General features: G+C 51.8%; 2 protein-coding genes across 6 annotated transcripts in view; both read right to left on the bottom strand.

Moving 5' to 3' along the window:
• Slc12a6 (solute carrier family 12 member 6) overlaps positions 1-19,913 on the bottom strand; it is a 67,918-nt gene extending 48,005 nt beyond the window's left edge. For 3 of the 5 annotated variants that reach the window (XM_070005698.1, XM_070005701.1, XM_070005699.1), the window contains exon 1: positions 19,411-19,912. In XM_070005698.1, the coding sequence (XP_069861799.1) occupies positions 19,411-19,681 (271 nt within the window). In that variant the 5' untranslated portion in view covers positions 19,682-19,912. Of the gene's footprint in view, positions 1-6,269; positions 6,484-19,410 lie in introns of those variants that run through there. The other 2 variants (XR_011368578.1, XM_070005702.1) reach the window with 2 other exon arrangements.
• A 3,262-nt stretch (positions 19,914-23,175) lies between these two features.
• Nop10 (NOP10 ribonucleoprotein) lies at positions 23,176-24,118 on the bottom strand. Its single transcript, XM_070005664.1, has 2 exons — positions 24,009-24,118; positions 23,176-23,471 (listed from the first exon to the last, which is right to left on the bottom strand). Exons 1-2 carry the CDS (start codon positions 24,060-24,062, stop codon positions 23,331-23,333), a joined length of 195 nt encoding a protein of 64 aa, XP_069861765.1. The 5' UTR covers positions 24,063-24,118; the 3' UTR covers positions 23,176-23,330.
• Positions 24,119-25,389: the final 1,271 nt, after the last annotated feature.

Genomic DNA, 25,389 nt, shown 5'->3' with positions numbered 1-25,389 from the left:
GTGCAGGTGTGAGCCACCAGCAGCTTATAGTAATAATACAGTTTTTAAATTATAGAGACTATTTATGTCAACAACCAAAGGTCATTTAGCTGGAATTGATAGTTTAACATTAGCCTTCTGCCATGAAAGTGAATTGTGTAGACAGCTAACCATGGAAGGAGTAAGCATTTACTAAACATAGCACAGAACCATGAGCTGTGAACATGACATATTCTTTAGCATATATTTCTTGTATATTAGTACAGATTTTATAGGCAAATTGTCTGGAGTAGGGATAAGTGATTTGTCAAAAATATTTAATAGGGCTGGGAAGGTGGCTCAGTGGTAGAGCGCTTGCCTTGCATGCCTGAGGCTCTGGATTCGATTCCTCTGCACCACATAAGCAAAAAGAAAAAAGCCAGAAGTGGTGCTGTGGCTCAAGTGGTAGAGCGCTAGCCTTGAGCTGAAGAGCTGAGGGATAGCGCCCAAGCCCAGAGTTCAGGCCCCATGACCGGACTCCCCCCCAAAAAAAATTAATAAACTAGGCACTAGTGGCTTACACTTGTAATCCCAGCTAAACTTAGGGGCTAAAATTGAGAACTGAGGTTCAAAGCCAGCCTTAGCAGAAAAGCCTGTGAGACTCTTATCTCTAATTAACCATCAGAGAGCTGGAAGTGGAGGTGTGGAATGTGGTAGAGCACTACTTTTTTTTTCTTCTTCTTTCTGTCCAGTCCTGGGGCTTGAACTCAGAGCCTGGGCACTGTCCCTGACCCTCTTTGTGCTCAAGGCAAGCACTCTACCACTTCAGACACAGCCCCAATTCTGAGATTACTGGAACTAAGAGTACTGTTTGCATTCCCCCCCCCAATTTTTTCCCTTTTGTCATTTTTTTTAAAATTTCTGTACCCTTTGTCTTGTATGCAAGTTTACCTGATTTGGGGAGGAGAAAGGGAAGCACATTAACAGCAGTGATACTCACTAGACACTATGTTGGAAATGAACTTGAAGGGCAAGGAGGGGTGACACTGCTCAAAAGGAAATGTACTTATTACCTGACTTATGTAACTGTAATCCTTCTGTAGATCACCTTTAATAAAAATTAAAAAACAAATCTCACAGACTTCCCTACACGGGCTGGCTTTGAAGCACAATCCTCAGATCTCAGCCTCCTGAGTAGCTAGTATTACAGGTGTGAGCCACCAGAGCCCAGCTAGAGCACTAGCTCTGAGTGAGAAAGCTAAGCAAGATAGGAAGGCTCTGAGTTCAAGTCCCAGTAACCTACAGGCACAGGCACAGACACACAGACATGGACACAGACACAAGGACACAGACACAGACACACACAGACACACACAGACACACACACACACACACACACACACACACACAAGGAATTAGCACATTTGGTATAGAAATAGCCAGAAAAACTTCACATATTTTAATACTGTAAGGTAACTGATTTACTAATAATACTATTTGGCTAATAATTTAATCTTTATCTACCATCATTGGTTAGGAGGACTGTTAAGGGCAGTATTTTAGGCACCTTCTAGGTGTTAAGTCTTCCTGATAAGCTGGAATTCTGGAATGCAGGAGACAGAAAAACATGCTCCGCCTAAGGCAGTGTAAGCATAAACTTTTGACTCAGACTTTAAGTGGCAAAGCAAGGAGTTTAATAAAGAGAAAGCTGAGGGAAAAGGTGGGCCTCAGATGGAGGGCTCAAAACATAGACTTAAATTGGTTTTTTTTTTGAGTACTGGGTATTGAGCACAGGGCTTTGTACTTGCTGGGCAAGCACTCTCCCACTTGACTCAGATCGATTTTTTTTTTTTTTTTTTTTTTGGTCAGTCTTGGGGCCTGAACACTGTCCCTCAGTTCTTTAGCTCAAGACTAGCACTCTATCACTTGAGCTACAGTGCAACTTCTGGTTTTCTAGTGGCTTATTGGCGATAAGAGTCTGTCGGACTTTCCTGCCCCCCCCCCCCCCCCGCCCTGCCCCGGGCTGGCTTTGAACTTTGAACCGTGATCCTCAGATCTCAGCCTCCTGAGCAGCTAAGATTACAGGCTCTTTTTTTAATTTGGTCAGTTGTGGGGCTTGAACTCTGGGCCTGGGCACTGTCCCTCGGCTCTTCAGCTCAAGGCTAGTGCTCTACCACTTGAGCCACAGTGCCTCTTCTGGCTTATGTGGTGTTGGGGAATCAAACCCAGGGCCTCATGCATGCAAGGCAAGCACTCTACCACTGAGCCACCTTCCCAGTCCCATACAATATTGATTCTATAAAGTAATTTTGTTTATGCAATAGGGCTTGAGGCTGGACTGAAACTCATGATCCTTGGCATCAATCTCCCCAGTGCTGGAATTATAGCTGTGCCTCCACTGGTGGAAAAAAAATTAGTACAAATAATGCTCATGTTAAATTCTATGGCTTGGGGCTGGGATGTAGCTCACTGGCAAAAAAAAAAAAAAAAAAAAAACAACTCTTGTTTAACAAGTGCAAAGTCCTGGGTTCTATCCCCAGTTCAAAAAAAGAAAAGACAAAGAAAAAAATGTAAAAAAAAATACAGTTAAATTCTGTGTCCCATGGACAGGAGGACTTCACATCATGAAGGGACAGACGGACGCATCTCAGATGCTTGTCACTTGGCCTCAGGTAACTTCACTAACCTTGGTTCTACTCAATACCCCACATCACTGGGAGAAGATAAAGGTGAAAGCAGTCCAGCAAATAGTCTCAATCTACTTTGCTCTTTCATCTCTCACTTCCCTACCATATGCCCAATGGGCTAACTACCCAAAACTTCTGTTTCCGCAATTGCTTAGCTCCCTCTTACACACCTGAAAATTGAATATTCAGATCTCCCTTCAAGAACTAAGGATTCTCTCCACTCAGACACCTGTCCAGAAGCTCCTCCGGGCAATTTATTATCCTCTCCATCACGGGTTATCCAAACTGGATTCTTTCCTTAATGAACTATTTGCAATATGAGAAATAAAAGGAGTTTTCATTTTTGGTGCTGATAGTGTTGCTTATGTACTTATAGCTCACATTCCTATGCAGTCCTCATAGAGGATGTAAACTAGGTGCTGTTAATTCCATGGGTTCATCAATAGGAAAAGAAGTTAAACAGCTTGCCTTAAGCTACTTAAGTACTAATTGTTACAAATTATTACTATGACTAATTAATAATAATTACTAGAATCATGATTTAGATTATCTCTATATTCACAGTCCTAGCTTACTTCAAATTAGTTTTCTGGTATATATAATTTTATTTTGAAAACACACTTTAGAGCACGATTTGCCTTCTAAATATGTCCAATTTGTATGATTCTATGCATTTTCCTCTCATATGGGTATAGATGGAAAAACGAAGAAAAAAGGCAATCTATCAGTAACGTAACTGGACAGGGATAGAAGTACTGCTGCAAAAAAAAACAAGTTAGAGGACTGGGGAGGTGGCTCAGTGGTACAGTGGTAGAGTGCTTGCCTTGCATCCATGAGGCCCTGGGTTCGATTCCTCAGCACCACATAAGCAGAAACAGTCAGAAGTGGTGCTATGTCTCAAAATGGTAGAGTGCTAGTCTTGAGTTGAAGAGTTGAGGGGTTTTTTTGTTTTGTTTTTTGGCCTGTTGTGGGGCTTGACCTCAGGGCCTGGGAGCTGTTCCCTGAGTTCTTTTGCTCACTTTGAGCCACAACTCCAGGGGCTTTCCTTCTGGGGCTGGCGTTGAACTGCAATCCTCAGATCTCAGCCTCCTGATAGGATTACAGACCTGGTAGGATTTTTTAAAAATTAATTATACTAAGTGTACAGAATAGTAGATCCCACTGAGATTTTTTTTTTTTTTGGTCAGTTGTGGGTCTTGAACTCTGGGCCTGGGCGCTGTCCCTGAGCTCTTCAGCTCAAGGTGAGCGCTCTACCCCTTGAGCCACAGTGCCACTTCTGGTTTTCTGGTGGTTTATTGGAGATAAGAGTCTCACATAGGGGCTGGGAAGGTGGCTCAGTGGCAGAGCGCTTGCCTTGCATGCTCAAGACCCTGGGTTTGATTCGTCAGCACCACATAAGAAAAAAGCCGGAAGTGGCGCTGTGGCTCAAGTGGTAGAGTGCTAGCCTTGAGCTGAAGAGCTGAGGGACAGCGCCCAGGCCCAGAGTTCAGGCTCCACGACTGGACCCAAAAAAAAAAAAAAAAAAAAAAAAAAAGAGTCTCACATACTTTCTTGCCTGGGCTGGCTTTGAACCACGATCCTCAGATCTGAACCTCCTGAGTAGCTAGGATGACAGACATGAGCCACTGGCACCCAGCTGGGATGTTTTTTTACTCAGGTGAATAAGTAACTAAAAACTCACTGCATTTCAACTAAATATTAAAAGAAAAGTCTACACTCAAGAACATTTTGTTTCTATGTTAAAAAAACAACTTTCGATTTTTTTCCTATGTACTTTCCCTCCTTCCCTCAGTCTAACTTAGCCCTACAACCAAGTTTAGAAAATAGAGCCCTGCAGCCGGTCACTTGCCAAACAAGAGTGTACTTTTTTGGTCCTGAGGCCTGGACTGGGCCTGGGCGCTGCCCCTCAGCTCTTCAGCTCAAGGCCTGAGCCACAGCGCCACTGCCAGCCTTTTTCCGTGTACGTGGTGGTGAGGAATCGAACCCAGGGCCTCAGGCATGGGAGGCCAGCGCTCCTCGCGCTCCGCCGCCCCGCCCGTGAGCGCCAGTGGGGCTCCAATGCTCAGGCTGAAGTCACTGAGACTGGGTTTCAGTCAAAGCAGGTTAAACTGCTTTCAGCTTCTTATCGCCGAGACTATTCAGCAAGGGAGGAGATCCGGGAACCCTGACCCTCGCGTTCAGTTCCCGCGCCGCGCCGGGAGGGGTCCCTGGACAGGCCTTCCTCTTCAGCGAGCCGCACACCCCCGCACACCCCTGCACGCTCAATACACACCCCTGCACACCCACCACACCCCTGCACACACGCCACACACCCCTGCACACACGCTACACACCCCTGCACACACGCTGCACACCCCTGCACACACACCACATACCCCTGCACATGCGCTACACACCCCTGCACACCCACCACACACCCCTGCACACCCCCGCACACACACCACACACCCCTGCACACGCGCCACACACCCCTGCACACACACCACACACCCCCGCACACCCCTGCACGCGCAATACACCCCCCTGCACACACGCCACACACCCCTGCACACACGCCACACATCCCCTGAACACACGCCACATCCCCTGCACGCACGCTACACATCCCCGCACACCCTGCACACACGCCACACCCCCGCACACCGCACACGCGCTACACCCCCCCACAAACCCTGCACACGCGCTACACATCCCTGCACGTGCCGCACACCCCTGCAGAAGCACCACACACCCCTGCAGAAGCACCACACACCCCTGCATGCGTGCTACACACCCCTGCACGCGCCGCACACCCCCCCACACACACTACACACCCCTGCACACACGCTACACACCCCCGCACACGCGCCGCACCCCCCCCACACGCTACACACCTGCACACCCCCGCACACACCCTACACACCCTTGCACACCCCCACACACCCCCACACACGCGCCGCACACCCCCTGCACACACGCTACACACCCCCGCACACGCGCCGCACACCCCTGCACACCCCGCACACCCCCTGCACACACGCGCCGCACACCCCTGCACACACGATGCGGGGCGCAGGGTCGCGGGGTCACGACAAGCTTTTGAAAGAAGAGTCAAACTATCTATGTTAACGGCTGTTTACAAGGTCAAGGCCACAGTTCCCCAAGGGGGAACGGGGACACGGAGCAGCGTGGCACCACGCGGGGCGGCGCCTGCGGGACGGCACCCTGCGCGGGACGGCACCCCACCCTGCGCGGGGCGGCACCACGCGGGGCGGCGCCTGCGGGACCAAGAGACGGCACCCTGCGCGGGACGGCACCCCACCCTGCGTGGGACGGCACCTGCGCGGGGCGGCACCACGCGGGACGGCACCTGCGCGGGCCTCCGGCCTGCTGCACTCCTGCTCTTCAGAGCGGCCCGGGACGTTACCGAGCAAAGTCCGGGCGGCACCGCCCCGCGCCCGTCCCTCAGTCGCGCACCACCGGGGTTCCAAGTCCTTTCCGGACAGAACCGAACCGGTGCCAACGGACCGGCAACCAGGCTCCGCCGGCGGGGCCTCGCCGCGGGCTCGGCCGGCCAGGGTGCGGGCGGTTGGTGCGGGCGCGGCCCCGCCCCGCCCCGCGCCCTCCAGGGCCCTGGGGACTCACCGGGCTCCTCGGAATCCCGAGCCGGGGCTTCTTTTTCGGTTAAACCGGGCTCTAGGGGGGCCGAGGCTGCGGGTCCCTGCTCCGGGTCCTCCACCTTGGTCACGGTGAAGTGCGGCATGGCTGAGGTAGAAGCGCCGGGCCCCTTCCCGGAGGGTGTGCGCTCGCCCCCGGCCTACCGGCCGCCTCCTTCCCTCCTTCCCGCCCAGACTCCCCACAGCCGACCGGGGGGGGAACCGGGAAGTGCCGGAGCCACGTGACCGCGCCCCGGACACGCCCCCGGGGGTGGAGCCTGCGACACGCCCCTGTGGGGAAGGAGCCCCACATGCTCCCCAAGGGGTGGAGCCCGTGAGACGCCCCCAAGGGGTGGAGCCTGCTACACACCCTAGAGGAAGGAGCCCCGGACACACCCCCACGGGGGTGGAGCCTGAACGTCCCTGCAGGAAGGAGCCCGGACACGCCGCCAGGGGTGGAGCCTGTGACAGGCGCCCCAGCCCCGTCCCTCACTGCCCCGCCCCCAGACTCCCCCCACAGTAAGACCCCGCTCACCGGGCCTGCACACTTCACCTTCTACAAACAGCATCTGTAAGCTCTGTCCTTCCTTTCCTCAAAGGATGGGAAAAGTGTCACCTAAACAGTGGTTCAGATCCGCTGGGAGGAACAGTAATTTGGCAATGTCTAGGGACACCTGAGAAGAGAAAGGTTCTCAGAGGCGGTCAGAACTTTCCCCTGCAGAGAAGCTCACACAGCGTCGTGCCTGCTCGGGGCCGGGAGAGGGGGCAGCCAGCCGGTTAGCGTGCAGGCGGTCCGGTCAGGCCGGTGTCTCCTGACTCTGGGGTCCGACCAGCCACAGTGCAGGATTGCTCGGCTCTTCATTTAGTTAGCAAACATTCTGTAACGCCCAAATCCAAATCTTTCCTGGAAGTTGGGCATCTGACCCGTCTGTGGAAGATCCGTGGCCTCCGATGGCAAGGCTGCTACCTCCTGCCTTCACTCCTCGTGCGGGCCGTGTGCAAGGCTAAGGTAAGGGTCACCGGAACTTCATCAGCTGCTGCTCGGACGCCGGCCAGAGCAGCCATCAGACTCCAAGGAAACACGTTTTGTGAGATCTACCCCCCAAGCCGTCGTGAGGACCCTACGAGAATGTGTGTGTACACTGCCACAGGAAGAAAGCAAGCGGACATTGCCGCTGCAGTCTCTACAATCACTTCTGAAAAAACAGGATCTGACATGGTCAATTTTTATTGGTTAATAATGCAACGAGACATTTAAGATAAAGTTTAATGACAAATAACGTGCTATTGTAAAAGGAAAAAACAAAAAACCAAAACACTGATCCACCACGGGCAGCTGCCAGAGCTTTTATGTCCCACACCAGACACTAGCAACTTTAATACCGATTCTGAGTTAATCATCACACAAACGGTTGGCTAAAGAATCCACCCAAAGTCAGAGTCTGTGAATGGTGAAGCCCAACATCAAAGCTTGTAATGCCCTGTGCTGTGGTGGGCAATGTGGAATACGGATGATTTTCCTGCCCAGGCTGACTTTGAACCTGTAAGGTCCGCTCCATGGCCAGCAGACTCCACCCTCCTCGCAGCAAAGTCTCCACCCAGTACCTGCGTTCCCTAGGCAACTGGGACACCTGGAAGAGGTCACATCTGAATTTGATATGGCCACACCTTTCCCCGCCCATACCCTAGATAAGGCCTGGCGCAGGCCCAGACACTATCTCTGCCTTTTTCTAGCTCTCTCTGCGCTCTCTCTGTTCTATTCTAACTCTCTCTCTCTCCCCTCTCTCTGCAGCTCTTTCCTCTTTCCCAGCTCTCTCATTCCCAGGCCTTTCCCAGCCACGTGGAGTGCCACCCTTGCCTGGTCCCAGCAAGCCTACTGAATAAACCTACCCCTTACCTGAATACCACGTGAGTGCTACTGTTCTTACCTCTCTCTCTGCTCTTTTCTAGCTCTTTCCTCTCTTTCCCAGCTCTCTCTCATTCCCAGGCCTTTCCCAGCCACGTGGAGTGCCAACCTTGCCTGGTCCCAGCAGGTCTACTGAATAAACCTACCCCCTTACCTGAATACCATGTGCGTGCTGGTGCTGTTCTTACTCGGCTACCTCTTTTTAAAAACCTAACAGAACCATGATCCTCAGATCTCAGCCTCCTGAGTGGCTAGGATTACAGGTGTGAGCCACCAGTGCCCGGCTTTGAGTTCCTCTTCTTACCTGTCCCAGAGTTCTACCTGTCTCTTTCCTGCCTGGGCTGACTTTGAACCACAATCCTCATACCTCAGCCTCCTGAGTAGCTAAGATTACAGGCGTGAGCCACTGACGCCCAGCTCTGAGTTATTCTCTGTATATCTAAAACGTAACTCGTTAGGTGCCTGTGGCAGAAACCTGGTACCTCTTTAGAATCTGCATAAAGTTCTCAGTAGTCCAGAAGTTTCTATTAGGCAAAATGAGAATCTATGACAATAAGAGACCACAACATAATACTGCCCTCTTAGTTCACTACAAGTTCCCTTAAACATCACTATTAGAAACATCCCCCTTAGCAAGGGATGGGTGCCTCATACCTGTAATCAGTACTAGCTGTTCAGGAGGCTGAGATCTGAGGATAAAGACTTGAAGTAAAGCTGGGCAGACAGACCTTTGAGACTCCTATCTCAAATTAATCAAACTAAAAGCCTGGCTCCTTGGTAGAAAGCCATAGGTGGAAAAGCTGAGAACTAGCAGGCCCTAGTCTTCCCCCCACCCCCTTGCAAGAAAACACAAAATTCATCATTTTGCCTCTATCCCCTAAATATACAATTCAACCTTTAAAAAAACACGGTTTCAAACATAACAAGAAATAGCAGAGCAAAATTCTTGAGCACCTCATGAATTCTTGTTAACCTTGTTTTGCCTATCTCTTTTTTCCCCCTGGGGTTTTGCCTCAAACTTGCATGCCCAGCTTGGCTAGCACTCTTTAGTACTTAAGCCACACCCTGAGCTCTGTTCTTTCAGGTTATTTTAGAGTCAGGAGTCCCACATGAACTCTGCTCAGGCTAGCTTTACACCACAGGAACTTGATCTGGAGTAGCTAGAGTTACCTGCCTGAGTCCCCAGAAGGAGGTGGGGAGAGTTCATTTTATCTGCACAGACTTCATAGGTGAGGTGAGGGGTGCCCACTACCACACTGCTGCAAACATAATCTAAACACATTAATAATTCTTAGTATTGCCTAATACGAAGCACATGTTAAAATTTCTCCAATTATTGCAACTTTGTTTTTGTGTTGCCAGGCTGGCCTTATATGCTTGGGCTTAAGTGATTTTATCCAGTCCTAATTATTCGAAAGTATCTGTTTTACAGTTGTTCTGTGCACGCACGCCAGCATGTAAACCAAACCCAGACTGTGTTGCACTGAATGTTTTTATTAACAGCTTTCCTTTCATCACTCTTCAACCGTTTGCCACTTATTGGTTGAAAAATGTAGTGGTTCAATGGAATTTTTCACTTTTTACAGCTGATTGCTTTTTTGACCGTTCCAGGGTTTGAACTCTGGGTCTGGGTGCTGTCCCTGAGTTGTTTTTGTTCAAAGCTAGTGCTCTACCACTTAGAGCCACAGAGCCATTTCCAGTTTTCTGGTGGTTAACTGGAGATAAGAGTGTCATAGAACAACAAATCAAAGAAAGGTTGGACAAATGGGATTGCATAAGGTTGCAGAGCTTCTGCAGGGCAAATGACATAGCTAGCAAGATCAATAGAAAGCCCACCGATTGGGAGAAGATCTTTACTAGCCATACAACAGACAAGGGTCTCATATCTAAAATATACTTGGAACTCAAAAAATTAAACCACCCAACAACAAATCCTCAAAGAAACAACTGCCCAATAAATAAGTGGGCGAAAGACTTAAAGAGAAGCTTCTCTGAAGAAGAAAGAAGGATGGCCAATAGACACATGAAGAAATGTTCAACATCCCTAGCCATAAAAGAAATGCAAATCAAAACAACATTGAGATATCACCTCACTCCAGTTAGAACAGCAAAAATCAAGAACTCTAACAACAACAGATGCTGGAGGGGATGTGGACAGAAAGGAACCTTACTTCATTGTTGGTGGGAATGTAAACTTGTTCAACCACTTTGGAAAGCAGTATGGAGGTTCCTCAAAAGACTTCACATAGATCTCCCCTATGATCCAGCAATCGCACTTTTGGGCATTTACCCAAATGTATACAAACAAGACCACACTAAAGCTACCAGCACAACTATGTTTATTGCAGCATTATTTACCATAGCTAAGATATGGAACCAACCCAGAAGCCCCTCAGTAGATGAATGGATCAAGAAAATGTGGTATATATACACAATGGAATTCTATGCCTCCATCAGAAAGAATGACATTTCCCCATTTGTTAGGAAATGGAAAGGCTTGGAAAAAATTATATTAAGTGAAGTAAGCCAGGCCCAAAGAAACATAGGTCCCATGGTTTCCCTTATTTGCAATATCTAGTATAGGTATGAGTCAAGCGGAAAAGGTCAGATAATGTGATGTTAGGAAAACGAACCCTTAAATATGTATTTTAATGTTTTCGTTTCTTTCATGCATGTGTTTCTAACGCATTTATAAGATTATTTCTTTGTTGCTTTGTATGTCCCTCCCCCACAGTGTAACCCCCGCTTTCACTTTATTTGATGTCAGTATAACATGTGTAGGAGATGGGGACAAACAAGTCGTTTAAGGATTCAGGTGGACCTGTTGCAACAAGGAGAATTACAAAATGTCATGTCAAAGCAAGCTTTACAATGTCGGTGTGGGGGGGGGAGGGCGGTATGATTGGGTGGGGGGAGGGGGGAGGCTGGGAAGGGAGGTGAAGGGTAAACAAAGGAGGAGGCTGCAATGCTTGGTAAGAAATGTATGCATTATCCTGCCAATGTAATTGTAACCCCTCTGTACAGTATGTTCTCAAATAAAATAAAATAAAATTTAAATTAAAAAAAAAAAGAGTGTCATAGAAATCCAGCACCCGTGGCTCACGCCTGTCATCCTAGCCACTCAGGAGGCTGAGATCTGAGGATCACGGTTCAAAGTCTGCACGGGCAGGAAAGTCCGTGAGACTATTATCTCCAATAAACCACCAGAAAAACAGGAAGTGGGACTGTAGCTCAAGTGATAGAGCGCTAGCCTTGAGCTGAAGAGCTGAGGGACAGCGCCCAGGTCCAGAGTTCATGCCCCACGACTGACAAAAAAAAACTGTATAATCAGTCAGTGTACCAGTACAGTCTATCTATCTTCTTCCTGTGGGCCACGGGACGCCTCTATTGAGTTTCCCGGTTGGGACCAACATAGAAGAAACATATTTTTTATTTTGTTGGTTGTGGGGCTTGAACTCAGGGTCTGGGCACTGTCTCTGAGCTTTTTGCTCAAGGCTAGCACTCTACCACTTTTTGGGGGGAGGGGTCTGGTTGTGGGGCCTGAACTCTGGGCCTGGGCGCTGTCCCTCAGCTCTTCAGCTCAAGGCTAGTGCTCTACCACTTGAGCCATAGCGCCACTCCTGGCTTTTTTCTTTTTGCTTTATGTGGTGCTGAGGAATCGAACCCAGGGCCTCATGCATGCAAGGCAAGTGCTCTACCACTGAGCCACTTTCCCAGCCCAGCACTCTACCACTTTAAGACACAGCTCCACTTCTGGTTTTCTGGTGATTAAATTGGAGGTAAGAGTCTCATGGACTTTCCCGCTGGGGCTGGCTTTGAACCATGATCCTCAGCCTCCTGAGGAGCTAGGGTTACAGATGTGAGCCACAGAACCAGGTAAAGACTGATATTCTTTAAACAAGTAGATGCAGTATATTATAAAGTTTAATTACTATGGAACAAAGAACAATACAACTGTGCTCAGTAATCAACACGTCTTCAACAAGTGATACTGAAAAGTCTTTTTTCCTTAAATCTACAAAAGGATGCTATAAGGCAAGCCTAACAAGGTATCAAATGAATGGATTTTTATAAAATAATCCATTTCACTTTCTTACATAATGTTATAGCTCATTATGAGTGCCAAAGTAGGCTAGGTGCTGGTGGCTCCCACCTATAATTCTAACTACTCAGGAGGCTGAGAGCTGAGGATCTTGGTTCTAAGCCAGCCTGGGCAAGAAAGCTTAGGGACAGTGCTCAGGCTGAGTTCAGCTCCACAACTGTCCAAAAAAAAAAAAAAAAAATAGCCAAAGTAAAACATTGGTAGTATTTAATATTATATAGATCACATATATAAACAGAGTTCTAGTCACCTGAGATTAGCATATAATGTACTTTCTTTAGAGGATAAAAGCGTAGTACTTGGAAAATATTTTAAAAGTGCTTTAATTTTTTTTTTCTGAATGTTTTGTGATTCTGAAACTCAGGGCTTTGAACTCAGGACTCTGTGCTTGCATGCTTGTGAGCAATGCCCCAGCCTGTTTGGTGGTCATTATTTTTCAGGTAGGAACTCAATTTTTTCCCAGGAGGGTCTTGGGTAATGATCCTTCTAACACAGTCTCCCACAAGCTGGAACTACAGCAATAGGTCACTCCACCCAAGTTATTGTGATAGAGGTCTCACTAACTCTTGATTTTAGCTGGCCTCAAATCGCAATTCTTCCAATCTCTGCCAGGTGGGTAGCCAAGATTACAGTCATGCACCACCATACCCGACATGAAAGACAAAACACCTCTTCTTTTCCCGCTTTGTTTTTGTCTGAGTTGGGGTGTTATTATACAAACCAGACTAGCCTGGATCTTGAGGTCCTGTGGCCTCAGCCTCCTGGCCCAAGTGCCTTCATCACAACGTTATTCTGCTCCAGTCCTCATATGAGAGACCAGATGAAGCCAACTGATAACACATAACACAACTGGTAGCACCACAGAGTAAGCTGATTTTCATCTATAATATGACTTCCTGTGTGTGCATGTGTGTGTGTGCGTGTATGTGTGTTGGCCAGTCTTGGGGCTTGAACTCAGGGCCTATGCATTGTCCCTCAGCTCTTCAGCTCAAGGCTAGCACTCTACCACTTGAGCCACAGTAACACTTCTGGCCTTTTCTGTGTATGTGGTACTGAGGAATGGAAACCATTGCTTCATGCATGCTAGGCAAGCACTCTGCCACTAAGCCACATTCCCAGCCCCAACAATTTGCATCTTAATTACAAATATTTGGCCGCTTCTCTGACCACTTCATGCTAGAGGTTTTGAGGCAAATAGATGGGGTAACTTGTATAAGAAGGGACTTTATTGTCAACAAAACTATGATCAGATTGTCTGATTGCTATGATCGGATTGTCTGATTGGAGTTTGAAAGAAAACTGATATATTGTCTAGCTAGAAAAGACTAATATTTGGAGCTGGGAAGGTGGCTCAGTGGTAGAGCGCTTGCCTTGCATGCATGAGGCCCTGGGTTCAATTCCTCAGTACCACATAAGCAGAAAAAGCTGGAAGTGGTCCTATGGCTCAAGTGGTAGAGTGCTAGCCTGGAGCTGAAGAGCTGAGGGACAGCGCCCAGGCCCAGAGTTCAAGCCCTACAACCGACCAAAAAAACAAAAGAACCAGGCACCAGTGGCTCACACCTGTAATCCTAGCTACTCAGGAGGCTGAGATCTGAGGATCTTGGTTCAAAGCCAGCTCAGGCAGGAAAGGCTGTGAGACTTTTACCTTCAATAAACCACCAGAAAACCAGTGGCACGGTGGCTCAAGTGGTAGAGTGCTCACCTTGAGCTAAAGAGCTGAAGGACAGCGCCCAGGCCCACAGTTCAAGCCCCACAACTGACCCCAAAAAAAAAAAAAAAGAGAGAGAGAGAGAAAGAAGGAAAGAAAGAAAGAGAGAGAGAAAGAAAGGACTAATACTTGCAGAAATAAGACTGCTGAAATATTTAGTATATTGTGGTCCTCTGTTCAGATACAAGTGAACCTACAGAGTCACTGATATGAAATGATCCTATTATGCTAGGAAACAGGGGCTTGTAGATGAAGAAAGGCTCCTGCTTACTCAATAAACCTATCACCTCCTAAAGCCCAAGATACTTAAATTTGGGACTCCAAAACTTTCAGGAAGTCAACTCTGCCTGCAGCTAGGTTTACTGAAAGGCACCAGTCATGAAAGTCCCTGTATTACAAGACTCCATTCACATGCAGTTTCTAGGATACGTCAATCCAGCAGTTGACAGGCCCCACATTTAGGACTCTGGAAGCAGTAAAGGCAACAGCTAGCTTATCTAGAAGGCTCTGCTGTTTCCCACTGGCAAATGAGTGATGTGAGAATGGCAGGAAACATGACACATCTCTCTAAATATAAAAAAAGAACAGCAGCTGGGCACTGGCAACTCACGCCTGCCATCCTAGCTACTCAGCAGGCTGAGATTTGAAGATCTCAGTTCAAAGCCAGGCAGGAATGTCCATGAGACTCTTATCTCCAATGATCCACTCAGAAAACCGGAAGTGGTGCTGTGGCTCAAGTGGTAGAGTGCTCGCCTTGAACTGAAGAGCTCAGGGCTAGCACTCAGGTCCAGAGGTCAAGTCCCGTGACAAAGACGGTGGTGGTGGTGGTGGTGGTGGTGGTGGTGGTGGTGGTGGTGGTGGTGGTGGTGGTGGTGGTGGTGGTGGAGATTGGATCAAAAATAAGATCCATCCATTGTTTGCATTGTTTTGGGTTATTTTTAATTGATTAAAGCTTCCTTTAAATCACAATATATATTTATATATTATCTCTATGTCATATTTATTGAATAGATTAAAGATTTTAATCTCAGATACAGATGTTTGCATAAAATAACATCTTTGGATATAAAGAATCATCAAGAACATCATAAAGACTCTCAACCAACTTGTAATAGAAAACAAACCTATTGCAAAAAAATAAAAAAGTCTGGGTAAGTGCATCCACAGATCTGTATACCATTCACCATACGATGATTTTAGAACATTTTAACCACCTTCTCCAAAGAAACCCCATAGCCTTCGGCTATTGCTCCCTAATGCCACCCCTGTAAACCCAAAACAGGACAAACCTGAAAGAGGACCTGGGCCTGCACTCAGACTGGAACTAGGCAGCCATTGCTGACTACTAGTGCCGTTGTTTCCTGACATCTGGTGGGGAGAATGGTGTGTGTTTCCTAGAAGAACTAAAATCTGAACTTCACTGCCAATGGCCATGGCCTGTTTCAGATTCAATTGCCAAGATAAACAGCCCTTAAAGTCTCACTTGCTGACCAATGAACTATGGCCTGCTAACATATGTAAATATCAATCAAGAATGTGCCTGACTGCATCCCTCATTTACCTCCTGAGGAATCTGGATGGAGCAGTCACAACACTCTTTTGCCAGGACATTTAACAAAATGTCTTCTGTGCTCTAACCATTTGGTTAACTTATGTCCACAGCCCAGCATAGGAGGGAGTGTTTTCCATGTATGGAGAATTAATCATTCTTTCCTTCCCAACTATGGTAAATCTGGCTTCATATTTGAGTCAGCTGAAGCAATCTTTTAAAACATGCTAATACAAATAAACCAAAAATCTCTGAAGATGAAGCTAAGATAAAGGCATTAAAACTTCTTTCTCCCTCCCTTCCTTACAATATACAGCCCGATGAGGCTGTCCTAATACATTCAATAATTTCCCTTTATTATATGATATTGTTAATTATTACTATTATTGTTTTTGTGGGTGTGCTTTTAGTGGGGCTTGACTCAAAGCCATAGTGCTGTTTTGCTCAAGGCTAGTGTTCTACCATTTGAGCAACTCTACTTCTGGCTTTTTGGTGGTTAGAGATAAGAGACTCATGGCCTTTCTTACCCAGGCTAGATTCAATCCATGATCCTCAGATCTCAGACTCTAGAGTAGCTAGGATTATAGAAGTAAGCTACCAGCACCCAGCAATATTTTTAATTGTTTAATTTCTGTTGCATGCTCTTCATTTACTTGTTGACTGACTGGTTGATTGATTGAAAGCAGTCTAGGTGCTTGAACTCTGGGCCTGAGGGCAGTCCCTGAACTCCTTTTGCTCAAGGCTAGCTCTCTAACACTTGAGTCACAGAGCCACTTCCAGCTTTTTCCATGATTAATTGGAGATAAGAGTCTCAAGAAGTTGCTGCCCATGCTGACTTCAAACCCTGATCCTCAGATCTCAGCCTCCAGAGTAGCTAGGATTACAGCCACTGGTGCCTGACTAACAGCATGTTTTTAAAAATATAGAAAGAATAAAAGAGGAAAAAGTAGGTCAATGGAAAAGTAGGAAGCTAGATACACAAGAAGAGAGGAAAATGCTATCTGATAAGACTGATAAACAACATAGATTCGTACATGGGAACCCAGACATAGCTCCACTTTTACCTCTACAGTGTAAGACTACACCTCTCTAGACTGTAAAGAATACTTTAATTAAGTTAACAGCAGCCTGGACATGGATCCTGTTCTACAAGTTAAACACATTATCCAAACAGATACACTTCTTAGAAGAATGAAAGTTTAATTCTATACCCTGTAAATTGCAAATCCAACAATACTTAACTATGTACTACCTAATGATAATTATAAAACATTAACACTGATATGCTCTTTTTGCATTATTATCACAGCTTAAATACTCTTTTTTGTTTTGTTTTGTTTTGTCAGTCATGGGGCCTGAACTCTGGGCCTGGGTGCTGTCCCTCAGCTCTTCAGCTCAAGGTGAGACTCTACTGCTTGAGTCATAGCGCCACTTCTGGCTTTTTCTGATTATGTGGTGCTGAGGAATCGAATCCAGGGACTCATGAGTGCAAGACTAGCACTCTACCACTGAGCCACCTTCCCTACCCTTAAATACTCTTTTTGCATTATTTTTATGGCTTAAATACCTACTGGTATGAGACTATAATTTAGAATTTATTTGGAGGAAGAGGACATGACAAGTTATTCATTCCTCACTACAATTTTAACATAGGGTAAGATTTATCAAAAAGTTGAAAACAAAGTTGGGCGCCAGTGGCTTTTGCCTGTAATTCTACTCAGGAGGCTGAAAACGGAGGATTACGGTTCAAAGCCAGCCCAGGCAGGAAAGGACGTGAAGCTCTTATCTCCAATAAACCACCAGAAGACTGGAAGTGGTGCTGTGGCTCAAGTGGTAGAGCGATAGCCTTGAGCTAAAGAGCTGAGGAACAGCGCTCAGGTCCAGAGTTCAAGCCCCATGACTGACCAAAAAAAAAAAAAAAAAGTGAAAACAGTTAAACAGGAACTAACTTGCAATTTTCCATAAAAGAAGAAATTACTGGCCAAGGTCTAGAACTCTTTTACCAAATCCACCTCATTTCAAAACATTAGAAACAAACAAGGAAGTAAAATCATTCTGATTTCCTAAACTCTCTAGGCTAGGAGAAACAATATTTTTTGAGACTGTGAAATGGTAAGTCACTCCCACTTTCACAGTGGTTTTCAATGTCAGATAGGTCTTGAAGATTTGTAGACAATTTTTTCATTTCTTTAAAAAGTAGAAAGCGGGCTGGGAAGGAGGCTCAGTGGTAGAGCGCTTGCCTTGCATGCTTGAGGCCCTGGGTTCGATTACTCAGCACCACATAAGCAAAAAGAAAAAAGCCGGAAGTGGCGCTGTGGCTCAAGTGGTAGAGCACTAGCCTTGAGCTGAAGAGCTGAGGGACAGCGCCCAGGCCCAGAGTTCAGGCCCCACGACCGGACCCCCCCCCCAAAAAAAAGTAGAAAGAATGTAACATAAAACTAAACATTAGTGTAACAATTCTCTAACTTTTTAACTTTGAGGTCTGAGACATGCCATGACCTCTGTTCTTTCTCATTTCTTCTCTCCATCACTTCATCCCTATACTCAAATGAGAACTATTTTAGGAAGCTCAAGGACTAGTCAGTGTGCTACTCCCTGGCTATAAAAACTCAAGAGTTAGCCGGGCGCTGGTGGCCCTCGCCTGTAATCCTAGCTACTCAGGAGGCTGAGATCTGAGGATCGAGGTTCAAAGCCAGCCCGGGCAGGAGAGACCTTGAGACTCCTATCTCCAATAAACCACCAGAAAACAGGAAGTGGCGCTGTAGCTCAAGTGTTAGAGCGCTTGCCTTGAGCTGAAGAGCTGAGGGACAGCGCCCAGGCCCAGAGTTCAAGACCCACGACCGACAAAAAAAAAAAAAAAACTCAAGAGTTCCCCAGATTTCCTCTCAACATTTTTATGCCTGCTTTTAGCTATAAAGTTTCATGAAGTCAATGAACTTAGAATATGTTCACTCTTAACCACATAAAAATCCTCGACACAATATTTAAGACATTTCCTCTACACCTCATTGTTGAACTTAGGTGGGGATCAAGCCCTGTACGTCTCCGTTCAACAGTTAAGGCACTGGAGCGGCCCACCCGTGCCCTGGGTGGGGCTCAGCTATTTGATCCACTCTCTACAAAAACATAACTTGTATCCAGATCTAGCAACAAAGAAAGATGCATGAATGTGAAAGGGGACCACGGGAGGAGGGGAGGAGGGGAGGAGGGAAGGAGGGGCGTAGATCCAATCAATACGTTGTGTATGGAAGCGTATGAAAATGTCATAACGAAGCTTCCGTTAAACCAACACGTTTCACAAAAGAACGCTGCGATGCACGTCTCTGAGAAGGAGCCTGCGAGGACGAGCAAGGGCCTAAATGCAGGCCGGAAGGCGGCCCCGCGCGGGGGAGCCGGCCGCGTGCGGTGCGCCGCTCTGGGCGGCCCCGCGCTGCAACCCCTGAGGCCTTTCCTCAGAGCGTGGAGGCCGAGGAGGCCACGCCGACGGTCGCCTTCCTCGCTGCCGCACACGTCCTCTCACCCCGGCCGCGCTACCGACCGCAGAGGCACCGGGAGCACCGAGAGCCGGCCCGGCCCGCCCGGCCCGCACAGCCACCCCGGCGCCCGGCCCGCCCGGCCCGCACAGCCACCCCGGCGCCCGGCCCGCCCGGCCCGCACAGCCACCCCGGCGCCCGGCCCGCCCGGCCCGCACAGCCACCCCGGCGCCCGGCCCGCCCGGCCCGACCAGCCACGCCGGCGCCCGGCCCGCCCGGCCCGCACAGCCACGCCGGCGCCCGGCCCGCCCGGCCCGCACAGCCACGCCGGCGCCCGGCCCGCACAGCCACCCCGGCGCCCGGCCCGCACAGCCACCCTGGCGGCTACTCACCCTCCGCCGCGTCCTGGGGGTGGGAGGTCCGGTCACTGGCGGGGTCGAGGGCGACGGTGGCCAGCGAGGTGGTGAGCCCGGACAGGTCGCTCACGGGCTCGCTGCGGCTGGTCTCGGGCACGCTCTCCCGGGAGCTGAACCTCACGCGGGAGCTGGAGCGCGAGCTGAGGTCCGGGCTGGTGTCCGACAAGCCCGGGATGTCATCGATCCTGGTCGGTGTCACCATGAACCGGACCGAAGACATTTTGGCGGTGCTCTCAGGAGGGTGCATTCTCTTCGCCTTTCTGCTGGGACAGAGGGAAAGTCTCGCAGAAATCTCCCTCCGACTCGAGCTTTCGATCGCAATAGAACGCTCGCTCCCCGCAGGGCGCCGGCTCCACGCCGCGGGGCCGGGCCGGCCCGAGCCCTTCCCTCCTTCAGCACGGAGACCGAGCTAGCGGGGCGCGCGGGCCCGGGCCATGGCCTCCCGGCGGGGCGGCCTTCCTGCGTCCGCGGGCGGGGGTCCGGCCTGGCCCGGCCTAGCAGACGGGGCGCGCGCGGGTCCGACGGCCGCAGGGCGCGCGTCGGGCCCCCGCCGGGAGCCGGGCGCGCAGCCCGCGGCTGCGGCGGGGCGGGGTGCGCGGGGCCGCCCGCGGGCTGCGAGCGCGGCGATCCACCGGCGTCCGCCGCGCCAGGAGCGCGCGCATCCCGGGGAGCCGCGGAGGCCGGGCCGCGAGCGGACGCCGGCTCCGGGGGCCCCGACACCTCCCACGGCTCCCGGGCCCGCGGGCCGGGGCGGGCGGGCGCAGGGTCGGCGGCGCCGGCGAGGTGCGGGAGAGGCGGTGCGCGCGCAGCTGTTGTTTACGAGCCGCTAGCCGTTCCGGAGCCGGCCCGGCGCGCAGAAGCGCTCGGCGGCCGCAGGTGCCCCGCCCCATCCAACGCCGGGCTCGTTACGTGACCTCGCCGTTCCTCGCCTCGGGCCCGGCGCCCCACGCCCGCGCCGCCGCCGTCCTCCTCCCGCCCCGCTTGTTCCACATTCGAGGTCAGCTGTCCCGGGAAGCCAGGGAGGGAGCGGAGGGCGACTCGGCCCGCGGGCACCACAGCCCCGCCCCGCCACGCCACTGCAGCCTGGGGGGAACCGCGCGCCGCGGTGCACGACGGAAGTTGTAGTCCGTCGCGGGAGGAGCGGTCCCGCGGGCGCCGGGCAGGGGCGGGGCTCCCCAGCCGCGCATGCGTCCACAGAACCCGTCCTCCTGCAGACGTGCCCCACTTCCACGCCCCTCCCTCTCCCTCCTCCGCCTCTGGGTCTAGCGGAGAGAAGCCGCTCGGGCCGGGGAGCCCCCCCGCGGAGCATCAGCTCGGCCCCGGCCCCGGGGCCGCCCGGGCCCAGCCCCAGCCCCGGCTCGCCCTTGTGAGGCGCCCTGCCAGCCAGCGTTTTGCTACTTTGGCAATGGAATGTCCACGACTCTAGGGCCAGCGCAGGCCTTAACTTGAGCTCCTCTAGGTCAGCCTACGGCGAGGATTCCCGGTATAAACCGGCCCCATCCGGCCCATCTGGGACCCTTACCACCAATGTTCGTGCTGTCCCCGGCCCAGTGTACTTACATAAACCAGCCGAAACCGTCTACACCTCGGACTCTTCTCCCCTGGGCCTTCCCCGGGCCGGCCCTGAGCTGCAGGGTTTCGTTTCTTTATTTATTGCCGGATGTGGGGCTTGAACTCAGGGCCCGGGCCCCCTTCCCCAGGCTCTTTTACTGCTCTACCATTTTAAGCCACAGTGCCAGTTTTCTGGTGTCACTGACTTTCCTGCCTGGGCTGGCTTTGAACTGTGATCCTCACATCTCAGCCTCCTTCAGAAACTAAGATTACTCATGAATCACTGATGCCCCGCTTAGAGTTTTATCTCAAAGCACTAATACAATTCTATAAATGTATGTCTCACATATAATGCCTTGGGAGACCAAAGTTCATTTACTAACTTTGGTAGTAAGACACTTCCATGCTAGAGATTCACAGCAGTGGTATACATTGCCTAGCCTGCAGTCAGGCCTTGGTTTTGAACTCTAGCACTTCAAAAAAGAGCAAAAACGAAAAAAAAAAAAAAAAAAAAAACTTTGATAGCAGATCCTCTATTTACAGACCTTCTAACATGTTTAACCCCTTAAAGTAGGATAAAATTAACTCCTTAAATTCTTTCATAAAATACTGAAAACCCAGTGTGTGTTACTGGTAAATTCAAGGTCCTCCCAGCCCCCTTCCCAACTCTTCTGATTTTTGCCTGGTTATTCTACAAGACTGCAGAATGATCCCCTCAAGGCCAGCAATCAGATGCTTGGGAAATTATGAGTTGATTACCATAACAAGAAAAAGCAAACTATTGAGCCATGAACTCAAGCCCAAAAAGGATATTTTTGAATGTGAATATATATTTTACCTATCCAATGTTAAGTAACTGGATTAAAAAATCATTTATCACAAGCCAGGTGCCAGTGGCTCACACCTGTAATCCTAGCTACTCAGGAGGCTGAGATCTGAAGATCGCAGTTCAAAGCCAGCCCAGGCAGGAAAAATCCGTGAGACTCTTATCTCCAATAAAAACCACTAGAAAACCTGAAGTAGCGCTGTGACTCAAGCAGAAGAGCACTTGCCTTGAACGAAGAGCACAAGCACAGCGCCCAAGCCCCACGACTGACAAAAAAAAAAAAAAAAAAAAAAATCATTTCTCGCTGGGCACTGGTGGTTACACCTATAATCTAGCTACTCAGGAGGCTGAGATCTGAGAATCTCAGTTTAAAAACAGCCAGGGGGGCTGGGAAGGTGGCTCAGTGGTAGAGTGCTTGCCTTGCATTTATGAGGCCCTGCACCACATAAGCAGGAAAAGCTGGAAGTGGGGCTGAGGCTCAAGTAGTAGAGGGCTAGCCTTGAGCTGAAGAGCTGAGGGAGGGACAGCGCCCAGGCCCAGAGTTCAGGCCTCACCACTGACAAAAATTTTAAAAAAATAAATAAATAACAGTCCTTTGGGGGCTGGGAAGGTGGCTCAGTGGTAGAGCGCTTGCCTTGCATGCATGAGGCCCTGGGTTCGATTCCTCAGCACCACATAAGCAAAAAGAAAAAAGCCCGAAGTGGCGCTGTGGCTCAAGTGGTAGAGCGCTAGCCTTGAGCTGAAGGGCAGTGCCCAGGCCCAGAGTTCAGGCCTCATGACCCACAAAAAAAAAGTGAAACTAAGCTGAGCAACTTTGTCAAAATTCATTGCCTTCTGTTGTTGACTCACACGGACTGATAATCCTAACTACTTAGGAAGCTGAGATCTAAGGATTGTGGTTTGAGGCTAGCCTGGACCACAGCCTGAGACTATTCAGAAAAAGCAGGAGGTGGCGCTGTGGCTCAAGAGGTAAGAGTTTTACCTTTGAACAAATGAAGCTCAAAGATAGCACCCAGGCAGAGATTAAGCCCCAGGATGGGGGGGGGGGGGGAATCACTGGCCTTCCTTGTACAACACATCTGCTACTATCTTTCGAGCAACTCTTCCACTTTCAGCCAAAATGTTATTGAGAGGGAAAGAAGCAGTAACAAGTTTGGCAAGAAATGTACTTACTGCCTTATTTATGCAACTGTAACCCCTCAGTACATCACCTTGACATAAAAACGAAAGGGGAGCAAGCACTGCGGGGGGCACTTCTCATGGGTGACTCCTCGTCCCCAGCGGCTTCGGGGCTCACACCCGTGCCGGTGGTACTGTCACAGGGGCACCCCCAGGCAGCTTCCGCCGGCGACCCAAAGGAACTCTTGCACATCATGTTGTTTTTAATAATCTGGCAGTAAGTAATTCAAACACGTGGACGGGACTGCCTTCAGCAACAGGCTCCGAGGCAAGGCAGGAGTCGTCTCCGCGGGGGCCGAGGGCGGCAGGGGGCGGCGGGCAGAAGAGGGGGCGGCGGCCTTCAGAGGACGGGGCGCGGCTGCTGGGTCATGAGCACCTTGAAGCGTCTCTTGATGGTGATGCGGTGTCTCGAGTACTTGTCATCCGGGGAGAAGCGGGCGGGGTGCGCCGAGCAGGTCTGTTGTCCCACGGGGTCGAACTTCTGCTCCGGAGGAGGGGACGACCTCAGTCCGGGTGGCTGGGGGGGGGCGGACGGCGGGGTCCCGGGGAGGGGGGAGCGGGGTCCCGGGGAGGGCGGGGTCCCGGGGAGGGCGGACGGCGGGGTCCCGGGGAGGGGGGAGCGGGGTCCAGGGGAGGGCGGACGGCGGGGTCCCGGGGACGGCGGGGTCCAGGGGAGGGGGGACGGCGGGGTCCCGGGGAGGGCGGGGTCCCGGGGAGGGGGGGACGGCGGGGTCCCGGGGACGGCGGGGTCCCGGGGAGGGCGGGGTCCCGGGGAGCGTGGACGGCGGGTCCCGGGGACGGCGGGTCCCGGGGAGGGCGGACGGCGGGGTCCCGGGGACGGCGGGGTCCCGGGGACGGCGGGTCCCGGGGACGGCGGGTCCCGGGGAGGGGGGACGGCCGGTCCCGGGGACGGCGGGGTCCCGGGAAGGGCGGGTGGGCCCCGCGTCGGCCCCGCACCCCACCAGACCACCCCTGGTGTGCGTGGCCCGCCGCCCCCTCGCCCCGGGCCGGGCCTCACCTTCAGCGTGTAGACCCGGTCGCCCTCGTCGTTGAGGTAATACTGGAGAAACATGGCTGCACTCAGGTGGGAGCTTCGAGGAAGGCCGCGGCCGCCGAGCGCGCTGCAGCGCCCGCCCCCGACCGTGCGGCTGGCTTCCTTCCGGTACGGACCGCAGATGCCCCGGGGCACGCCGGGAAATGTAGTCCGGGCCGCCTCCTGTTCAGATGGCCAGAAGGGGGCGCCGCGTGCGGGCCGTGGCCGGAGGCCCCCGCCGCGACCTCGCACCCCTGCAGGACCCCCGACGTGGGGCCTGGGTGCCGGGCTCTGCCGCGCGGTGGGGGCCGGGGTGGGCGTCGGGCGGTGGGGCCTGCCGTCGGGTGCACTCCTCGCCGCACACACACCCCAGGGGGCCCGCTGCGGAGGGATTTGCACCCCGTGCCGCCCTCGCGAGGGAAGGGCGAAGGTTTCCCTCCTCCCCCCACTTTTACATCCGGTCCCCCCGCCCGGGTTCAAAATATTGGCGCGCGGAGAGCATGCTGGGTACGGCGGTGCTGGGAGCCCCGCGCCCGAGCACCCGCACCCGCGCCCAGGCCGGGCTCGGCCCTCTCCCGGGGTGAGTACCGGGCTCCCGGGCCTCGAGGCCAGCTGGGCCCGTCCCGACGGCGCAGAGGCCCGGAGGACGCGAGGTCCCGGGAAGCCAGGGCCGGGCCCACGGGCCGTCACTGCCGCGCGTGGCGGCGAGGACGCGGGACACGTGCGGGCCTGGGGCTGCGCGGCCCGGCATCCCTCACGGCCGCGCCATGTGCTCCGGGGATCCCGCCGGCGGGGCCGGGCGTGCGGCCCTGGATGGGACGAGGCCTCCCGGGGTGGGACGAGGCCTATCTGGATGGGACCTAGGCCTACCAGAGTGGGATGAAGCCTATCTGGATGGGGCCTAGGCCTCCCAGGGTGGGACGAGGCCTCCCGGGGTGGGACCGAGGCCTACTGAGGTGAGACCAGGGCTGCCCAGGGATGGGAGGAGGCCTCCGCAGGGCGGAGGGCGCGAGCTTGTGGCAGTGCAACACCAGCGGCCGCGCGATCCATTCCCTCCGCACGTCTGCGCGCGCCAGGCCCGGGCCTTCCCCTGGGCACGGCGCTGCCTGGCGCAGGCACCGCACTGGAGCCGCAGCCGCCCTCGGGGCCTTTGGTCTCTGGGCCTTCGTTGGCGCAGGGGCGGTGCTGCCTCCAAGGCCTCCTCCAAACCTGGTCTCCGCCTCCTGAGGAACCGAGGTAACAGCCGGGGCTGGCTTGCCCGGCTTTTTTTCCTTCTTTTTCTTTTTGTCAGTCGTGGGCTTGAACTCAGGGCCTCGGTGCTGTCCCTGAGCTCTTCAGCGCAAGGCCAGCGCTTCGCCACTTGAGC

Source organism: Dipodomys merriami, unplaced genomic scaffold (genome assembly GCF_024711535.1).
Source record: "Dipodomys merriami isolate MVZ:Mamm:240054 unplaced genomic scaffold, mDipMer1.0.p SCAF_69, whole genome shotgun sequence".
In the NCBI taxonomy this organism is placed as follows: domain Eukaryota; kingdom Metazoa; phylum Chordata; class Mammalia; order Rodentia; family Heteromyidae; genus Dipodomys; species Dipodomys merriami.
This window is presented reverse-complemented; position numbering and strand designations above follow the sequence as displayed.

What these genes read in the sequence shown, in the direction of transcription:
- Nop10 (XM_070005664.1), bottom strand. Translation starts at nt 24,062, where the DNA reads ATGTTTCTCCAGTATTACCTCAACGACGAGGGCGACCGGGTCTACACG. An exon ending in ACCGGGTCTACACGCTGAAG is followed by an intron (nt 23,472 to 24,008) that starts GTGAGGCCCGGC and finishes CCTCCGGAGCAG; the next exon opens with AAGTTCGACCCCGTGGGACA.